At 34.8% G+C, this 19,540-nt stretch overlaps 1 protein-coding gene across 1 annotated transcript; it reads right to left on the bottom strand.

Annotated features, from left to right (window-relative positions):
* Positions 1 to 1,075: 1,075 nt before the first annotated feature.
* Positions 1,076 to 18,923, bottom strand: LOC131800532 (serine palmitoyltransferase 2-like). The gene is made up of 4 exons (XM_059121229.1): positions 18,592 to 18,923; positions 11,449 to 12,543; positions 11,127 to 11,389; positions 1,076 to 8,066 (listed from the first exon to the last, which is right to left on the bottom strand). The coding sequence occupies exons 1-4, from the start codon at positions 18,781 to 18,783 to the stop codon at positions 7,850 to 7,852; spliced, it is 1,767 nt and encodes a 588-aa protein (XP_058977212.1). The 5' UTR covers positions 18,784 to 18,923; the 3' UTR covers positions 1,076 to 7,849.
* Between the last annotated feature and the right edge of the window lie 617 nt (positions 18,924 to 19,540).

Genomic DNA, 19,540 nt, shown 5'->3' with positions numbered 1-19,540 from the left:
TGAAAAATTCCAAAACAATCCGTCCAAAAATACCGCTTAAATGAAAACAGTTGCATGGAATTTATCGAAGACTACTACCGAGTCAGAATTCCAAATAGGAAATTTGGAACATTTCCGGTGGATAATGTCGCTAAAATCATACAAGTACCAAATATAGGGAGGAACTGTTATATGAGGGCTCAACGAAGTTTGAACAATTTTTTGTGATAGGTTGTAGTGCTCATTAAGAAGTGCTCATCCAGATCGAAATTTTAAACGATTCCTACTAATAATGTCGCTAAACAATTCTCTTCCATGGGATAAAGTACTCAGAAGGAATATCTTGGCTACAATTATCAAAATATGGAATAACGGGAGTAGCCGTTATATGGGGAATATACTATATAGTGGACCTATATAGACAAATCTCCTTCAAGGTGTAATGTTCTCATTAGGAAATTTAGCTTCACTCGTCAAAATACCGAATATGGTATCCCCGATATTTGGTATTTTGATTTCATTATATGGGCATATATGATATAGTAGTCCTATATAGACAAATCTCTTCCAGGGTTAAGGTTAACACAAAGAACTGTTTGTGTAGAAGTTAGGACAATTCCATGAAAAATGTGGCTGAAATCATCAAAATGTCGAATATCGGGAGATACTGTTATATGGAGGATATACGATATCGTAGACCTATATAAACATTTCTCTTTCAGCGGGTGAAGTACCCACAAAGAACGCCTTGAGCAAAATGTTAGACAATTCCATTTAAAAATGTGGTTTAAATCATCAAAATACCGAATATCGGGGGGTACCGTTATATGGGGAATATAAGATATCGTGGGCTCATCTTCGAACTTGATCTGCCTGCAGATCTGTGGATGGAGATGACTAAATCGTCTTATAATTTTACGCTGATCAAGAATATATATTTTTTGTTTTATTCCAAATGTAAGTTTAATAAAATTGTCTTTTAATTAATTCGATGAGTTACAAACGGAATGACGAACTAAAAATACCCTCCATACTATGCATGCTGGAATAAATTGATATGGATATTTTAGAAACTACTGAATAAAACATACTAACATTTTGTTGATGATTCACAGAGGCTTTTCGTTTATTGAATTTGTACAATATAAATTAAGCATTTACTTCTTTTTGTTGTAATTTTTCTTTTTTGGTCCATCAATATTTTCAAACATTATCACCACATATGCGTATCAATCGTACGGTAAAAAAATGTTTTCCATAACTTAAAATTAATTTTAAAAAATTCAATACATTCATTTTTTTTTCTTTTAGTATAACAAATTTATTTTTATTTTTTCACTGTTGAATTCTTGCTTACATCCAATTGAAGATTCAATATAAGTGATATAGATTTTTGTTCTGTGTGTATGTGTGTGTTCACTGTATTATGCAATACATTAAGGAAGCTTAACAATTAAACGCATTCAGTTTATTTAACGAAACTAAGAAAAAAAAAAAAACAATTAAAACATAAATACTAATAATGTGCCATATTTATAGACAGTGGATCACATCGCAGTGCTTCCATGACTTCTAGCCTTTAAAAGGTTGAAATGTAAAAATTAAGTTAAAAATTCAATCTGGAAAAATGGAAAATTTCAATCATAATATTTGCTGGGTAATACAAATTGACATATACCATCTCATTTTTTTAATATAATACTTCAAAATATATATTTTTGGACTGATTTTACAGAGTTTTGGAAAATCAAATGTTCATGCTAACTAATTCTAACCAAATATCTCTATATCGGATCCAATTCACATAATTGTATTTCATTCTTAAAGTTTTGATCACATTATGACATGATTATGAATTACAACCCAGTTGAAATTGTGTTTTCTACAGAATATAATTTTTAGAAATTTCTTAAAGGCCAAAAAACACTATCACACACTCACCAGTAAAATCCATGGCTACAAAAACAAACTTAACTTTGAAAAAGATTGAAAGATACTTGGCTAGTTTCTGGTATTTAATTATCATATTCTTGATCGGAATAACTTCAAAATAAATATTCCAAAGAAAGGCCCTTGTAAACCATCATCCACATCCAATATGCCTGATGAGCCGGTTAAACAACGGCGAAGGCGTCGCATAGTGGTGAGTGTGTAATAGTATCTATCTGACTTTCCTCTTCACTGCAAATTTCAGATCATTAAACTCGTCCCGAAAGAGAAATAAACAAATAAAATAGATTGTATTTAGACAACCTGTGATCCACTGTATGTTGGTGCGTTTGCTAAAACCCTACTAAATAACAAAATATAAAATACTTTTAGCAAAGATTACAATACAAAAAATGGACAGCAGTGTACAGCTTATTCAATAATAAACAAAAATACATATGTTTGTGTGTGTGTGTTTAGAGTTCTGTAGCTATTTGTGTTTCGTTTAACATTAAATTATTCACTTTTTGTTTCAATTTGTTCTTCTATTTCTCTAGATATTTAATAATAAAGCTTAACAATATTTCTCCAGTTATTTTAATAAAAAACAAAAAACAAGGTCAAGTTGATCGCTGCTGGTTAAAAAAAAATAATAATAAACTACATCACTCTGCTCTGAATAAAGTTTTTAGCATCAGTTTTGGATAGCCCCTTAAAATTTTTATATACATACTATTTAATTTGCTTCTCAATTTTGTAACTAACAAAAAAATTTAAATTTCTCGAATTTCTGGAATCTCTTAGAAAACAATTTACATTGTTTCTGAGTAAATACGTGGGCCAAATTCACTCATTCGATATGGAAAAAAATCTCGATCTTACTGGAAATATTCAGTAGAAACGACTATCGGTATTATGAATGCTAGAGTTCTACCACCATTTTCATTTATTATCAAAGAAGTAAGCAAAGGCTATAGTCGTGCTGGGCCAACCATGCCCTACAACACTAGAATATATTGGAAAACCTCCTCAGGTCCAAACCAGAGTTTATTGAGATAATATGCTAGACAGTCCTGCACAAACGTTACCCTTGACAGGAGCATTTGCCCGATATTTCCCTCTCTCTGTCGTGCTGACTGGTATTCAAAAAAAGTTTCACATTAAGAAATACAATTTCCCAAATGCTAGACTTCTGCCCTGTCCTTAACTCTCTCCTCATGCAAAATTCTGGTTTGATTGGTGTTTGTGACCCATAGAGCAACTGTAAAATAAAGAAAATTTAAAGCAATAGGCCTCTATTCTGACACTAACTCTAAAATTTTGACAAAAAAATCACTTTTTTATTGGCATATTTTTGTGCGATTTTCTTAGATTTTATCCTTTTCGGGCAAGAGGCAAATCCTAATTTGGTGAGAATTTTCAAAAACAATACAGCGGTTCTAGACTTATAAGCGGAATAAATAACATCAATTCCTTGTACATATACAGGGTGAGATGAAAAAACTGCAAACCAACTTCAGACTGCTGTCGTTTCTAAGCCACTAGTCCGACAGCTGTTAAAATTATTCCATTGAAATTCCAAAAAGTGCAAGAACTTACACCGCAACAGAAAGAAAATAGACTCAAAAGAGCTAAAGAGTTGCTTCGCTTGGCCGAAAGTGGTGAACTGCCGAATTTGGTTTTATTCGATGAGAAAACATTAGTTGTCCAGCAGTTTGTAAACAAACAAAATGATCGTGTTTACTTGCCAAAGAGGTCAGTTGAAAATGGGCACCTTCAGTTGACCATCAGAACTCAAGCGCCGGCCATGGTGACGCCGATGGTCGCTCTCTGCTTGTACTAATCGACCGTGACAACAGAATCAATCCTGAATATTATCGCGAAAATATTCTGGAGGGTGTATTAAAGCCTTGGGTACGCAAAGATTTTGGCCGCAGACCTTGGATATTCTAACAGGACTCACCACAATCGCACTCAGCAATGGTTACAAAATAAGGTTCCTCGCTTCATTTCCAGCGCACAATGGCCACCAAAAATCTCCGGATGCCAATCCGTTGGACTTTTGTGTCTGGAGTATTTTGGAAAGCAAGTTTAGCACTTGAAAATACCAAAGTGTCGATCACCTCAAGCCCGAGAATGGGTCAAAATACCGCAGAGCAACATTCGGGCAGCGTGTGACGGTTTAATTGGCCGTTTGAAGGCCATAATTCGTGCCAAAGGTGATCAATTCGAACAAATCTTAACTTATATTAAAGTTTCATTCTATTTCCGACATTTTTTTGCTTTCATTATGGCGTTTGACTTTGTTGCTGTTTTTTTATCTCACCCTGTACATAGATAGATCGACTCAGGTCGGCCATATATAGCTTCTTATGTCGGCGACCAATATTTTGAGGTGCTACATAATTTTAGGCCCAAGCAAACTTATAACACCCCCAATACATAGTATTGTAGGGTTGTATAGGATAGGAATTCTTTCGATATCGAATGCAGGAATTTGACCCCAGGATGATGTTATTCCAGAACAACTATTATTGAATTTCTTCTTCTTTTAGAGACTTCCTTCTTTTCCAATATGACTATATACATCATACATATTCGTTGCGGCTATGCGATTTTCACTTTCAAAATCTTATGGTATGAATTCAGTTTAGCTAATACTCATAATACCATAAAATGTTCTACCAAGTGATGTAGTGAGAAATATTTTATAAATAACGAGGCGTACACAAAAAATAAATGCTAGCGGTATATAGTAAACAATATTTACGTATTATTAAATAAATATATATGTAATGCATGTAGAAATTAAGTAATGTGTAATTGACTTCAACAATGCTGCAGCAGTAAAATGCAGTAGGTATGTTGGACTTTTCAAAATCTACTGATTATCTCAACTCAATAGAAGTAGATTACGAGTCTCAATTTTATTGCGCTAATTAATTAACTAAACAATTAATTACTTAATTAATCAATATTTCCACATTAATGAAGTCAACCAAACATTACTTCTTTCACGCTTACATTCAAAAGTGTTGTGGGTATTTTTATGTGTAAATTGATCACTTCGTTTTCTTTTATTAGATGTAAATTAAGGAATTAACAAAGGATAGCAACAACTTATTGCTTATCAACATTGTTGTTGCTGTTGTCATTGTAATCGTATAAATTACACATCAATACAAAATATACATATATATAAGAATAAATTAGTAAAAATAGTGGTGCTACAAAATTTAAGCGAAATCAGTCTAAAATGTAGATATTTGCAAGCAGAAAATATAAATACAAATTGTATTGTAGTCAAAATTTAAAAAAGTGGCATTATACGAGGATATTTTCCACTGGCTATGACAGAGCTTGGTGTAAATATTCGGTTTGGCTTCCATTACGTATTTTATTAGAAAAATCAGTTTAGACATTATGTTGTGTTCCTCAAAATTACAAAAATCACTCACATAGCGAGGATGGAAAGCCTACTCAGTTATATAAAAAGTTTACCAAGAAATGGGCATATATCGCTAATTCTTAAGGAGTATCGTTGCCTCTAAAAAAATAATAGCTATATCGATTGCAAGGGCAATCGTACATAGCCCTTCATTTTTTTGTTGTTATTGTATAAGTGTAAAAATGCGCACTGATTCAATTTACAACCTAAGCATTGGTCTGAACACATACCCACATTAGGCTTGTAAACTGAGTTAAATGAAATGGTCCCGCACCTAATAAGATGTTTACCCAATTAGAATTTTTTTTTCAAATCATGGTCCCGTGCTCGAAATCTGGACGAACCTTTCGTTGAGACGTCTGAAGTGTCCCATAGGCTTCCAAAAGATAAAAAATGCCAGGAAGTTACTATAATTGCCCCTGCGATATAGCCTTGAAGTCCTGTCTAAGGTTACAATTTTCACATTCCCAGTGCCTTTAGAATCTTAATGTCTTTAAAAAAATCCTGTACGGATTTGAAAATCTAATAAGATTTTTAACCCATTGGAATTTTTTTTCAAACCTTGGTCCCGTGCGTCTGAAGTTTCCCATATGGGTCCAAAAGTTCAAAAATGTAAAGAAGTTATTCTAATTGATACTTGCGATATAGACTTGAAGTCCTGTCTAAGATTACAATTTTCACATTTTTTTAGAATCTAAATATCTTTAAAAGTAACTGTAGGGATTTGAGAATCTAATAAAATTTTTACCCCATTAGAATCGATCAAATCAAAAATGTATGGAAGTTATTATAATTGCCACCTGCGATATAGTCTTGAAGTCCTGCCTAAGGTTACAATCTTCAACTTTCCAGTGCTTTTAGAATCTAAATGTCTTTAAAAATAACTGTACGGATTTGAGAACCTAATAGGATTTTTACCCCATTGGAATTTTTTTCAAACCTTGGTCCCGTGCTCGAAATCTGTATGAAGAAGTGTCCCACATGGGTCCAAAAGCTGCGATATGGACTTGAAACCTGTCTAATGTTACAATTTTCAAATTTTTAGTGCTTTCAGAATCTTAATGCCTTTAGAAATAACCGTACGGATTTAAAAACCTAATGGAATTTTTACCCCATTGGAAACTTTTTTCAAACCCACCAACTAAAGGTATTATGTGGGAAGGACAACTGCATATTTAATTTTTCAATATTTTTTATTTCCAAACCATCATTCTAAGAATTCCATTTCAAGAAAAACTATAAAGAACGTCAATTATTTCCATGGCGTCGATTGATATAGGGAAGCTATAAAAACCAAAACTTTTTAAAAAATAGGTTTAGCTTATTAGGCGTTACAGATACGGGGAAGTATTAAAATTTCTTCTCCCAGCATAGGTCGATTAAATAATTGAAATACCCTCATAATCTCAAAATTATTGTTAACATTTCATATGTTAAATTCACAATTGATTGCGTTTTGATAATACGGAGCAAATCAGCTGATCTTAACGGATAACCTTTTAAATAAACCTTGGACCCACTAATGCATTAAAAATTTAAAAGGGACGGAGAAAATAAAATAGTAAAATTAGGGTTTTAGCTGCATTCTCTCTATTTTACAATACTTTTTAGCAATATATTGTTATGATATCCATTGGAAAAACTTAAAAAAAGATTTCTGAATATTTTGCAAATTTTTTTTTTTTGTGTATATTCTTTTAAAAATAATTAATATAATTATATCTTAATAAATACAATGTTCAATACATTAATAGTCCATTGTTTCCAAAACAAATGTGTATGCCTCAACTCTAAATGCTTAGAATGGTCTATACTCTATACGACGTGTTTAATCAAGAAAAACAAAGTAGTTTTTAATATAAATTATTTCTTTTTTGGAGACTTTAATAATACGCCACTTAAAAAACTATCTACATTTTAGACTGGATCACTTTAGAACGACTTTTGTAGCACCGCTTTGTGTTGTAATCCAAATTCGACTTAAAAACTAAACAAATGGACAAATATTTCATTAGTTGAGTTAAGTGTATTTTGTTTTTCATTTGTAAACTTTGCAATTTGACTCGAATAAAGATACTTGGTTTCTGTTCTTAAATTAGTACTGCGGTACTTAGTGTACCAACTATATATAATGCTAAAATATATATATGTAAGAAGATCTTTAATAAAATTTCTGTTTGGTTTTATTGTGATAGAACGTTTTCTTTTTTTTCTGTAATGTACTTTTTGCTTATTGTTTGTTTGTTTCGTATTATTTTTCTTTGTTTTGATTTGAAGCAGAGCTTTTGTAAAGTGTTTCAAGTTTGTTTCAATTAAAGTAAAGTTTGTAACAATTTTTGGTTTTCTTTGTAGTTTTTTGTTCATTTTTTTGTGTTCTTTAGACCAAAATGGAGCGTGTAAAGTTTGAATTTATCGAAAGAGATAGAATAGTTGATAGCCCTATTGAATAAAAGTAGTTTTGTGTGTGTTCGCAGGAATTATTCAATATCTAACTCAATACTCTATGGGATTAGGATCTATAGGTTTGCGGGAATATTTCAAACCCAAGTTATCGCTAATTTCATCGATAACGTCCAGAGCGTAGTCCAATTGTTCTTTGGTATGTGCCGCCGACAGACAATAACGTATGCGACCCTCCATAATGGGTGTGGCAGGAAAACCGACGCCAACAACAGCAATATTGCGGGTAGTTAAGGTACGTACAACAGCTCTGTAAAATAGTTAATACATTTTTGTTAATAATTTGATCAATTACTTTTCGATATTAGAGTTATTGTTCTTTACATAAATATATCCTTGTTAGTGAAACATCTATAAAAATGGAAATAGATTGAATAGTTAAATCAATGGCTCGTGTTAAGCCATCTAGGATTCGTAAATATTTCAATGGGTTTTGAATCGTCTGATTTAGACCCATGTTTACAGATTTTCTTGGTGTTGGAAAATTGGTTGATATTTTATTTATTCTAAAGTATAAAAATAAAATTGATAGAATTGAAATTAATGAATTTATTATAGCATTCGCCGATTTCACCTAATGGCAAGGTTTATCATTAGTTTTTTTTTCAATGATTTATTACCAGCAAGTAATGTTTTGGTATGTTTTAATTATCGTTTAACCAATGTTGACAGATGGGTTTTTTTATATGAAGTGGATGGAAAGATAATAAGTGCATTTATTTTTATTTTTTTAATATTTTGTTATGTGATTATCACTGTGAAACAATTGTGGGGTCCTGGTAGTGAGTTATCAAATCCACTTCAGCAAGTAGAACAAAATTAAAAAAAGAGTTTTAGTTTTCCAAACTAACCAAAGGAAAGTTAGTTTATATAAAAAAAAAAATAGCTCAATTCTAGATTCTAAGATATTCGAAATGGGTCATAATTCACTCTTAGCCTCATTCTTGAGTTTTTATCTTTCTTCCCAAACGATTTTGATTTTTGAGTTGTCAGCTAGTAGAACAACTACTTGAAAAAAATAGTTCGGAACTCTTTGGGTCCTAAGGGACCGGATATGGTATTCTTCCTTTTCTCATACTTTAACATATCAAAAAACGGCAACCAACTTCAGACTGCTTTCTTTTGTAAGCCACTCGTCCGACAGCTGTTAAAATTATTCCAGTGACAGCTCATTATATTGTTTGCAAGCGAACAAAAGCATTTTGGAGAGAATTTTTCAGAAAAAAGTAATTCGTGATGGAATACAAGCGTGATAGAGTGATTTCTTTATATTTGGGTGGAAAACCACAAGTGGCTATTGTTAGAGCTCTCCAGCATTTAAATGTGAATAAATCGTTTGTGTCTCGTACCATCGCTCGTTACCGTGATAGGGGTAGCCTAGCCCAACGTCAAGGAAGTGGACGGAAGAAAACAGCAACATCACCAGAAATGGTTCGAAAAATAAAAAAGTGACTTGATCGAAACCCGCGTCGCAGTGGCCGCAAAATGGCTCGTGAACTGAACACATCACAATATTCTATTCGGCAAATATTGAAAAATGAGCTCGGGGTAAAGCCATTGAAATTCCAAAAAGTGCAAGAACTTACACCGATTCGCTTGGCCGAAAGTGGTGAACTGCCGAATTTGGTTTTCTCTGATGAGAAAACATTCTTTGTCCAGCAGTTTGTAAACAAACAAAATGATCATGTTTACTTGCCAAAGAGATCAGCTGAAAATGTGCACTTTCAGTTGGCTACCAGAACTCAAGCGCCGGCTATGGTGATGGTGTGGGCCGCCATAACAGCCGATTGTCGATCTCCGCTCGTATTAATCGACCGTAACACCAGAACAAATGCCGAATATTATCGCGAAAATATTCTGGAGGATGTATTAAAGCCTTGGGCACGCAGACATTTTGGCCGCAGACCATGGACATTCCAACAGGACTCAGCATGCGCCACCCAAGAGTGGTTACACAATGAGGTTCCTCGCTTCATTTTCAGCGCACAATGGCCACCACAATCTCCGGGTACCAATCCGTTGGCCTATTGTGTCTGTAGTATTTTGGAAAGCAAGGTTGGCACTAAAAAATACGAAAGTGTCGATCACCACAAGCAAGCGCTTCGCCGGGAATGGGCCAAAATATCGTTTGAAAGCCATAATTTGTGCCAAAGTTGACTTTATTGCAGTTTTTTATCTCACCCTGTATTTCTTGAACACCTAGGAAATCATACTCAAAGTAGGTTTGCTAAGATAAGCTATAAACACAGACATTTTTCCCAAGTTTGCAAAACAAACTTTGGGAAATTAGTAGAAATTTTTACAAGTCCTATCATTGATGACATATGTTGCAGGTTGACTCAAGAACCTGCCACCTTCTTCCATGTGGGGAATATGAAGATATACACCACATACGGCACCTAATTCCGAAAACAAACTACCCTAAGATCCTTGGCGTCACATTCCACCGCATGTTCAAGTTGTCCGTGCAAGCCACAGCAATCTGCCATGAATTGAAAAGTAGGAACAAGGTCCTCAAAGCACTAGCCGGCAACACTTTGAGAAAGACCAAGAGTCAGTCTGTGCTTACTATGCGGCTGTAGTATGGGTTGCGAATTCGAGTGTAACGCATTGGAAAATATTCAGACCTGCTAGAATGCCCCATGCCTTCTCATGGATCCATTGGACCATTTACATGAGGAGACGAAGATTCTTCCCTTACATCAACATAATCATATGTTTTCGTTGGGTGTAATGGTATGAGTCATCCTAACCAATATACCATGGACGGAACTCCCCACCATAGGCTGTCAGGAAAGACCTGCATGATCCAGAGAGAAGTTCAACAAGAGAATAATTCGAAATACAAAAGGAATTATTCGAATTTCAATTGGAATAATCGAATTACAATCGGAATTCTCAAGCTACAACTGAAACCATTCGAATTGCAAATGAAAGTGTCGAATTACAAATTAGTTAAGAATTACATCAAAAATTATTTGAATTTCAGCGGTAAAAGGTATAGAGCAGGAAGCCTTTCAGGCTGATCTTGATAGCATTCATTCTGATGCAGTCGCCAATGTACACCCTCATCCATTGCAACTGAATTTATGGGATTCAGCTTTTCTTGGACTTGGTTATAATTAGCGACGTAGTCAAGGTGTAGTCCTGGTGCCCGGAGTAGCCACATACAATTGTATACTTGACATTAAAAAGACCCACTTTTCTACTTCGACCCCCGGAATAGGTTCAAAGAGGAATTTCTGTCCCTGCTAATAGCATTAATATTGTCTTTCACCACATTAGGTTTATTTCCTTCCCTTATACCTACCCAATTTTGGAGAAAAGATACACCAACATAGGCACAACTGGTGAATCTTCATGGCCATAAGTGATGACACCCATTTGGGCCAAACGTCTGCGGAAATAGCGGGTGTTGCGAGCCAATTGATTGATTTTCCGCCGACCGAGATCACTGCCATCAACACCCATGATAATACTCATTGAAGTGTAAATTTGCTGGGCCACTGGCGGAGACATTGTGGCTGCATAACAATGGGCATGACTGTTTGTGCGTAAGAAGTCCACCAATTTCTGAAAATTAAAAAAACAATAGTTTCTTTCTTCTATAAATGATAAGAAATTTATCCTACCTTTGATCCTGCAATATAGCCACCAGCACTACCAAAACTCTTTGTAAATGTACCCATTAGAATATCCACATCTTTGGGATCACAATTGAAATAATCCACAACGCCGCCACCGTTGGGTCCCAAGGCACCAATACTGTGAGCCTCATCCAAATACAAATAGGCCTTGTATTTCTTTTTCAAGGCAATAATTTCGGGCAGGCGGCAAATACTGCCCTCCATACTGTAGACACCCTCACAAATTATGAGGATTTTCTTCCATGGTTTGCCGCCATTCTTGGGATTACCATAGACTACGCTCTGTCTCAAAACACGTTCCAAATCTTTCATGTTGTTGTGTTTGAACACCTTGGTGGTGGCGCCGGACAAACGTAAACCCAAAATGATAGAAGCATGATTCTTTTCATCACTCAATACCAGACAACCGGGTGACAGCAAAGAGGGTAAATTCAAAGCATTTGTGGCAAAACCCATGCCAAACACAATGGCATCCTCAACGCCCAAGTAACGGGCTGTCAACTTTTCCAAATCCAAATGCAACTGGGTGGTGCCCAATTCTACACGTGGACTACACAGGGCCAAACCCCATTCTCGGCATGTTTTCTCCGAATCATCGGCACAGGGACCCGTGGCTGCAGCAAATCCCAAATAGTTGTATGATCCGAGATTGAGACACGTCGTCTCGGTGCCGGTGAATTCAAATGACCAACCATAATCGGGTGTGACACGATCTTTCAGGGTCAATTCGGCCCCAGGCACACTACATATGGGACGATTCCAACAATCTCGTATTCTTCGATACACATAACGAGAATAGAAACTTTCAAAGGCATCATAAAGGCTAACATAGCCGTCACGATTTTTCTCCTTGGCCACTTTCGGGACAAACAGCAACTGATTCAAATAGCCCAATATCATGAGCAAATAGAATCCTAAATATGTAAGGCAGGCTGTGCGTAGGGGAACTTCCTCGAATGAGGTTTTTTGGTAATGTTCTTCGGCTGGGGGCAGGATGCCATCGGCAGCTGATGGCTTTGATTTGACACCATATTCTGTGCTGGAATTTGTTGCTGAATTGTAAAATCCATTTGTGGTTTTCTGTAAAAGAAAGGAAAGGATGTTAAAAGTAGGAATAAATAAAAAGAAATTGAGATATGCGATTATTACTCTTTTCATTTGAGGCAAATTCTTTCGTGGAAGGTAAAGGGGAGTATTTTTTTATTTAGCTATCAAATTCCACAAAAAGCGACAACAATTACGTTATAGGGGTTTATTTTCAATTCTTATCTTTCGATATAAAAAATAATACCCCCAAAAGCAAAACAAAACTAAAAAAAACAGTATGACAACAATGCATTTAAGCGATTACATGAGCGAGTCCAGGTAAATAATGATTCAAAATTTTGTTGTTTTTCTAATTTGTGAATATGTAGGTACTACTTCACCCCACAACGTGTTATGAATGTACAAAATCATTTTTCGGTATCTAACAACAAAAATGTGAAATAATAACAACAAATCCATGTGAGGCGTTATAATAACAAAAACAACCACAAAAAAAATATTATCGTCGTTATCATTATTGTACACTGAAACTGGCGCTCGTGGAGTGACTGTTTTAGTCCATTTATATATTCTCTCGTACATAATACGTATGTGTGTAGACGTAACGAAATCCAAAAACACGCCACAACTTCGAACGAAAATATTTAATTTAGATACGATTAAAATTTGTGCATCATCATAGGCGTAAAAGTCTATATGCCGCCACAGACAGGTGTTATCAACAGTTTGTGCAATATAACGTTTGTTTGAATCATTTTATGATCTGGTCTAGAGATTAGCCTAGCGGAGGTGGTGAGAGTTCTGATTCACTTGTCTGATGTTTATTACATCATAGAGGAACTGCTCGCCAGCAATTTAATTTTGACGTGTCATCTTAACTTTGTATTATTTTAATTTCTTAGTTGCTCTAGGGAAGATGGGGAAATTTGCACCATTTATCACGAATGCCTTTTTATGGTTTGAAAATGTTAAATATTTTAATTGTTCCCAGCTGAATTGTTAAACAACAGAATTTTCATTTGGGCTGTGTACTTTGCACATACAACTAAAATTAGCGAAAAAGCTAGCTCATGGAATTTGGTGAAATTTATAGTAGTTCCATAGATATGTTTTAAAGGATTTAATATATAATTAACCCAACACGCCAAAACAATGATATCGGGTACACCCTATAAATATCTTGACAAAATTTTTTGTCAATATCGTTTCAGATTTAGATATAGCTTCCATATATATTTCCCTCCAAGTTGGTTTGGTTTAAGGATGCGCATCTACAAGAGAGTCGGCAACTGCTTCAGTCGCAGATATTTGGTCCATTTTGTTAATTCTAAGAAGAATACAGGGTGAGATAAACTGCAACCGACTTCAGACTGCTGTCAGTTCCAGTGCCAGCTCATTTTATTGTTTACAAGCGCACAAAAGCATTTTGGTGAGAATTTTCCAGAAAAAAGTTATTCGTGACGGAATTCAAGCGTGGTCCTGTGATTTCTTTATATTTGGCTGGAAAACCACAAGTGGCTATCGTTAGAGCACTCCAGCATTTAAATGTGAATAAATCTTATGTGTCTCGTACCATCGCTCGTTACCGTGATACTGGTAGCGCTGGAAGTGGACGGAAGAAAACATCAACATCAGAAAAAATGGTTCGAAAAGTAAAGAAGCGACTTGATCGAAAACCGCGTCGCAGTGGCCGAAAAATGGCTGGTGAGCTGAACATATCGCAATATTCCATTCGGCAAATATTGAAAAATGACCTCGGGGTAAAGTCATTGAAATACCAAAGAGTGCAAGAACTTACACCGCAAAGAGTTGCTTCGCTTGGCCGAAAGTAGTGAACTGCCGAATTAGGGTTTCTCCGATGAGAAAACATTCGCTGTCCAGTAGTTTGTAAACAATCAAAATGATGGTGTTTACTCGACAAAGAGGTCTGCTGAAATGTGCACCTTCGGTTGGCCACCTGAACTCAAGCGCCGGCCGTGGTGATGTTGTTGGCCGCCATAACAGCCGATGATAGCTCTGCCCTCGTATTAATTGACCGTGGCATCAAAATAAATGCCGAATATTATTGCAAAAATATTCTGGAGGGTTTATTGAAGCCTTGAAACCACGTTAACATTTTGACCGCATACCTTGGACATTCCAACAGGACTCAGCACCATTGCACTCAGCACGCGCCACCCAAGAATAGTTACCAAATGAAGTTCCTCACTTCATTTCCAGCGCACAATGGCCACTAAAATCTCCGGATATCAATCCTTTGGACTATAGTGTTTGAAGTATTTTGAAAAGCAAGATTGGCACTAAAAAATACCAAAGTGTCGATCACCTCAAGCAAGCGCTTCGCCGGGAATGGGCCAAAATACCGCAGAGCAACATTCGAGCAGCCCAATGAACTGTCACACGCTTTGATGGCCGTAATTCCTGCCAAAGGTGATCAATTCCAACAAATCTAAACTTTTTCTAAAATTTGATGATATTTCCGACTTTTTTTACTTTAATTTAATAAAATTTAAAAAAATGTAAAAATTATTGCGTTTGCCTTTGTTGCAGTTTTTTTTGTCTCACCCTGTATTTTTTCACTGGTTCTTACCATATAAGTTACAAATTTATAGTAAATGGTATGTCAATGGATCAATATTTTCGAATTTGTTTAACCAATTTAACAATTGGAATAGAGCAAACGTAAACAAATGGTATCAGAGATCTTTTAAATTCATTAGCATGTGTATGTTAATGGCACAATAGTTTTTTGTTTGTGGAATACTTTACAACAAATAAAGGTACTTCAAAAACCAATAACAACAACAAATCCCAGCATACCACGGGAAAAAATCAAACACAAAACATCACACGTTTTATGTTTATTTGAAAAGTAATATGGTGGCTACAATGCATTTCTCTGAATAGAAATTATAGTTAAATGCCTCACTGGATGTAGGCACCAAATGAGCGAACGAAAGATCGAATTAATTGATGTATGACCACACAGTTCACAACACACAACTCGCCAATGTGTTAGAATTGTTTCTTAATAGATATCTATGGAAGCCAATAGAGCAGCAGTTAAAAGTTGATCAAATATTTCAAATCAAATCATAGAAACAATTTGACCTATGACACACAACAATTGCAAAGCAAACAATGTTAGGAATCTTCACAATTTCGTAGTAACAATTTATGTGAATGTGATATGTTTCGATTATTACTAATATTCTGAGTTGCCTATGTAAACATGCACGCCTCCATGTTTTTGTTCTAAACGAAAGACCGCAGCTAATCAAGAATAAACAAAGGTGCAAAGTCCAAACTTTTAATTTTTTCGGAAATATAATGACAAGACAAGTTTATGTGACATCGGTTTCATAATTTTTGGTTAATTTGAAAAAAAATGTGGTTCTTTAGATAGTAGGTTTAAAATGAAAATAATGCATAACGATAAAGTTATGCAAAACAGAATTTTTAAATTTTCGTTATCTCAAAATGCAATCCGAAAAATGCAAAAAGTGAATATGAGTTGTTTTGAAACTAACTGACTTAGGAATGATCGATTGTGTGTTCCTAAAAATTAAATTTCCAATTCTTGGAATTCTTTTTTTTTATTTAAATACCAACTTTGATTGAAAATTAATTAATTATGCAAACACTCCTCAGTCCCCAAAGGAAAATTAATCCATTCTTAATATTATTTTTTGTATCCCAAGCCACTACCCCATAAGAGAACAAAAGCACTTTGGACTTCTCCCGTTTGAAATGTCTCTGAACTGAGACAAAACCCTTCTAATTTTATTTCAAATACCTACCAACTTGTTTTACTAACGAAAATTCCAACAACTTGAACGTGTTCATATTTAGTTTTCGTATATCACACTATCGTTAAGATTAGATAAGCATTTCGAAGATCTATCTGCTTTTTTATGGTATGACAAATACTAATGGATTTCGTAAAAAAGTGCTTTTGGCGCATTAAAAAGAAGACAGCAGAAGGGCACCTATGCAGATTGTCAATGTTCCGTATGGGACTATCTAACTGTATAATTTTATGACTCATAAAAGAATTATTCGATGATGATTCACACCGATTCCTTTGATCTATATATTTTCCATTACTGATAATGAGGTACGATCGAACATTTTAGTAATGCAAGTAATGGTCATGAAGGCATTCAAAATAAATAAATAAAAAATAACAAATAAATTTCGAAAGAAACATGACAAAAAATAACTTAAATCGGGGGTACTGTTATATCAGGCCTATTCCCAAAAGAAAATTCCGTTTACAAATTTGGTCAAATACCTTAAATCTGCGGGTCTTTACTGCGGGTCTGGCACTAAAAAATACCAAAGTGTCGATCACCTCAAGCAAGCGCTTCGTCGGGAATGGACCAAAATACCGCAGAGCAACATTCTTGCAGCGTGTGAGGTTTCATTGGCCGTTTGTAGACCATAATTCGTTCCAATTTGAACGAATCTAAACTTATTCTAAAATTTGATGCTATTTCCGACATTTTTTGCTATCATTCATTAAAATTAAAAAAAAAGTAAAAATTATGGCGTTTGACTTCGTTGTATTTTTTCGTCTCACTCTAAATTGGTTAAGTTTGTTTTACAAACACTGGAAATACACTGAGAGGACTTTAGAGATTCAAAATTCAGAAATACGGATTTAATATTAAATTAATATACCTTTTGTTCAAAATGCTAAATCCTTATAAAAATTGGCTATTATGTTCCTCCTTAGCAAGGCTTGAATCATCATGTTGGTATAAGGACCTTTAAAATAAGGCTACCCACTTACAAATAAATAGTTACATTTTTAATAGACACAACAAGCAAATTTCAAATAATTAAACATGCACTCATTCCCAACAATCCCTTAAAGTTCTTGTAATTAACAATTTAGCCTCGTCGCATATGCTGATCATATGGAAAAATTACCTCCCTCATGTGATAAGATAGTGGACTGGCATTTATATTGATTACTGTCATAAAATGAATTATCAGGTTTTACAAGAACGACCGGCAAGTAGTGGAACACCTGCATGTGAATGGGAAAATAAATGAAAAATAAATACCTACAAATAATTTCTTGGGGCAATTAATGTCCTCTTTTTACATGAAAAATCGATGTCAGTATGTAAACAGTACAACAATATATGTGTTGTTAACAACCTTTTGACCATATTTACTCGACCAACAGAGAAAGCCAAGCTGCCGTTAGAAATAAACTCTCCGTGGTCAATTTACTCCTAATTACTCTCTTTGCGCCCTAATTTGTGCGACAATAAAATAAGGGGTGCGAGAGTTGTGGAACAACAGAAAATGTCAAAATACAAGCAGTGAAAACGGAACTACAAATGTTTGGGGGAATATCAACCGGGAAGTGTAGTTCCGTCAATGCAATTCAATATTCATTTCATGTTTGCTTCCTTGCCCACCAACAAAATCATACACACAATGTCCACGCATACACACACACGCACGCACGCCAGCAATCATAAACAAAATTCCAATTAGATTTTTGGCATTTAACACAAGCCACGAGCACGCCCTAAAGCAGTCAGCGCCAGCAACAGCAGTGACGACAGAGGAACGTAACCGCAAAAAAAAAACTCCAACATACAGTTGCCAGACCACAATTCTATTTTCAAAATATTGTATTATTCTCACTTTGTCTTTTTACCCCTTTCACGAAATGTTCAAGATTATGGAATAACTTTTCACCAATTATCATGGGCTCCATAAAATTACTCACAGATATTTGATTATAAATCGATTTAATTTCGGCACAACACAAACATCTGATCTGGCAATAATAAAAATACAATCACACCACTACTACCATGACCGCTAACTGCGGCAGCAGCACCAATTATTAATTTAATGATTTTTTGTTCTTTTCTAAATTAAGATCATAGAAATTTTATGGTCAATGCATTGCATATATCACAACTTGCTTCGAGTATTGTCTTAATTCAATATTTCGCACTCGGATCTCACACACACTTGCATTATTAACTGCACCTCTTAAGATTCTTAATTCACATTTCCTTTTTTCATCCATCATCATCATCGTTTTATTACCTTGAAACCATTGCTCATGGTGTTAGCCTTGAGACCATTTTTTCGCGTACGAATCTCTCGATAGGCCGGAGTATTATATTTCTTCAGATGCATTTCTTCCTGCTCCTGGTCATATTTACTTTGCAGGTGATTTGCCTCTGTTGACATTATGGTATCGTTTTCATTAAAATCACCACCATCTGGATTTCCCATTTTTGTGAGTTTTCCCTTAGACTTTTTGCTATGTTTCACACTTCACTATTGCCTCGGCTATTTTGTTTCAGTCGCTGTGCGGCCTGCCTTTGCGTAGTCTGGCACACTAGGGATACGTAAGTCGACTGTCGACAATTGAAACGGCCAAACTAAATTCGATTTTAACATAATCGATTTTCGCTGCCCAACCGTTAGTGTTGTGTAGATCGATTTGGCTATCAGAAGGGCTGATCAAACTTTATATCATGTTTCCATTGTAATATGCATTAAAATAAACTTACAAACTACTATTTTTTTAAATGTACTTTATTCAATAAATTGAATCCATTTCTTTTGAAAAACTTGAAATGTTCAAATTTCACAAATCTGAAACTGGTCAAAATTGTATTTATCGATACTTAAATTCAGAATATTAGGTTTTTTGGTTTCTTATAGCATGTTTCCATTGGAAACCGAACAACGTTGTTCTCTCTCAGAATTAAGTACACGAATTAACCCGTTCATACGGCACGATTCGTAATTCATAGTAAATTAATTCCTTTTTTTCAAAAATTTTGTTTGTTGATTTTAATGGAAATTTATACGAAAATACATGAAATTCTAACTAATATGATTTATTATATCCTTAATTTTACAATTTTAATTCACGTTTTGTGTAAATGTTGACATTTTGAACATATTTTTGTTTTTCCATTTTTAAATTCTGCTGGAGAGACACTTGTCAAACATTTTTTCTTTGAATGTACATACGCCATTC

This window comes from Musca domestica, unplaced genomic scaffold (assembly GCF_030504385.1).
Source record: "Musca domestica strain aabys unplaced genomic scaffold, Musca_domestica.polishedcontigs.V.1.1 19, whole genome shotgun sequence".
Taxonomy (NCBI): Eukaryota; Metazoa; Arthropoda; class Insecta; order Diptera; family Muscidae; genus Musca; species Musca domestica.
Note: the sequence above shows the minus strand (reverse complement) of the source record. Positions and strands in the feature narration are given on the sequence as shown.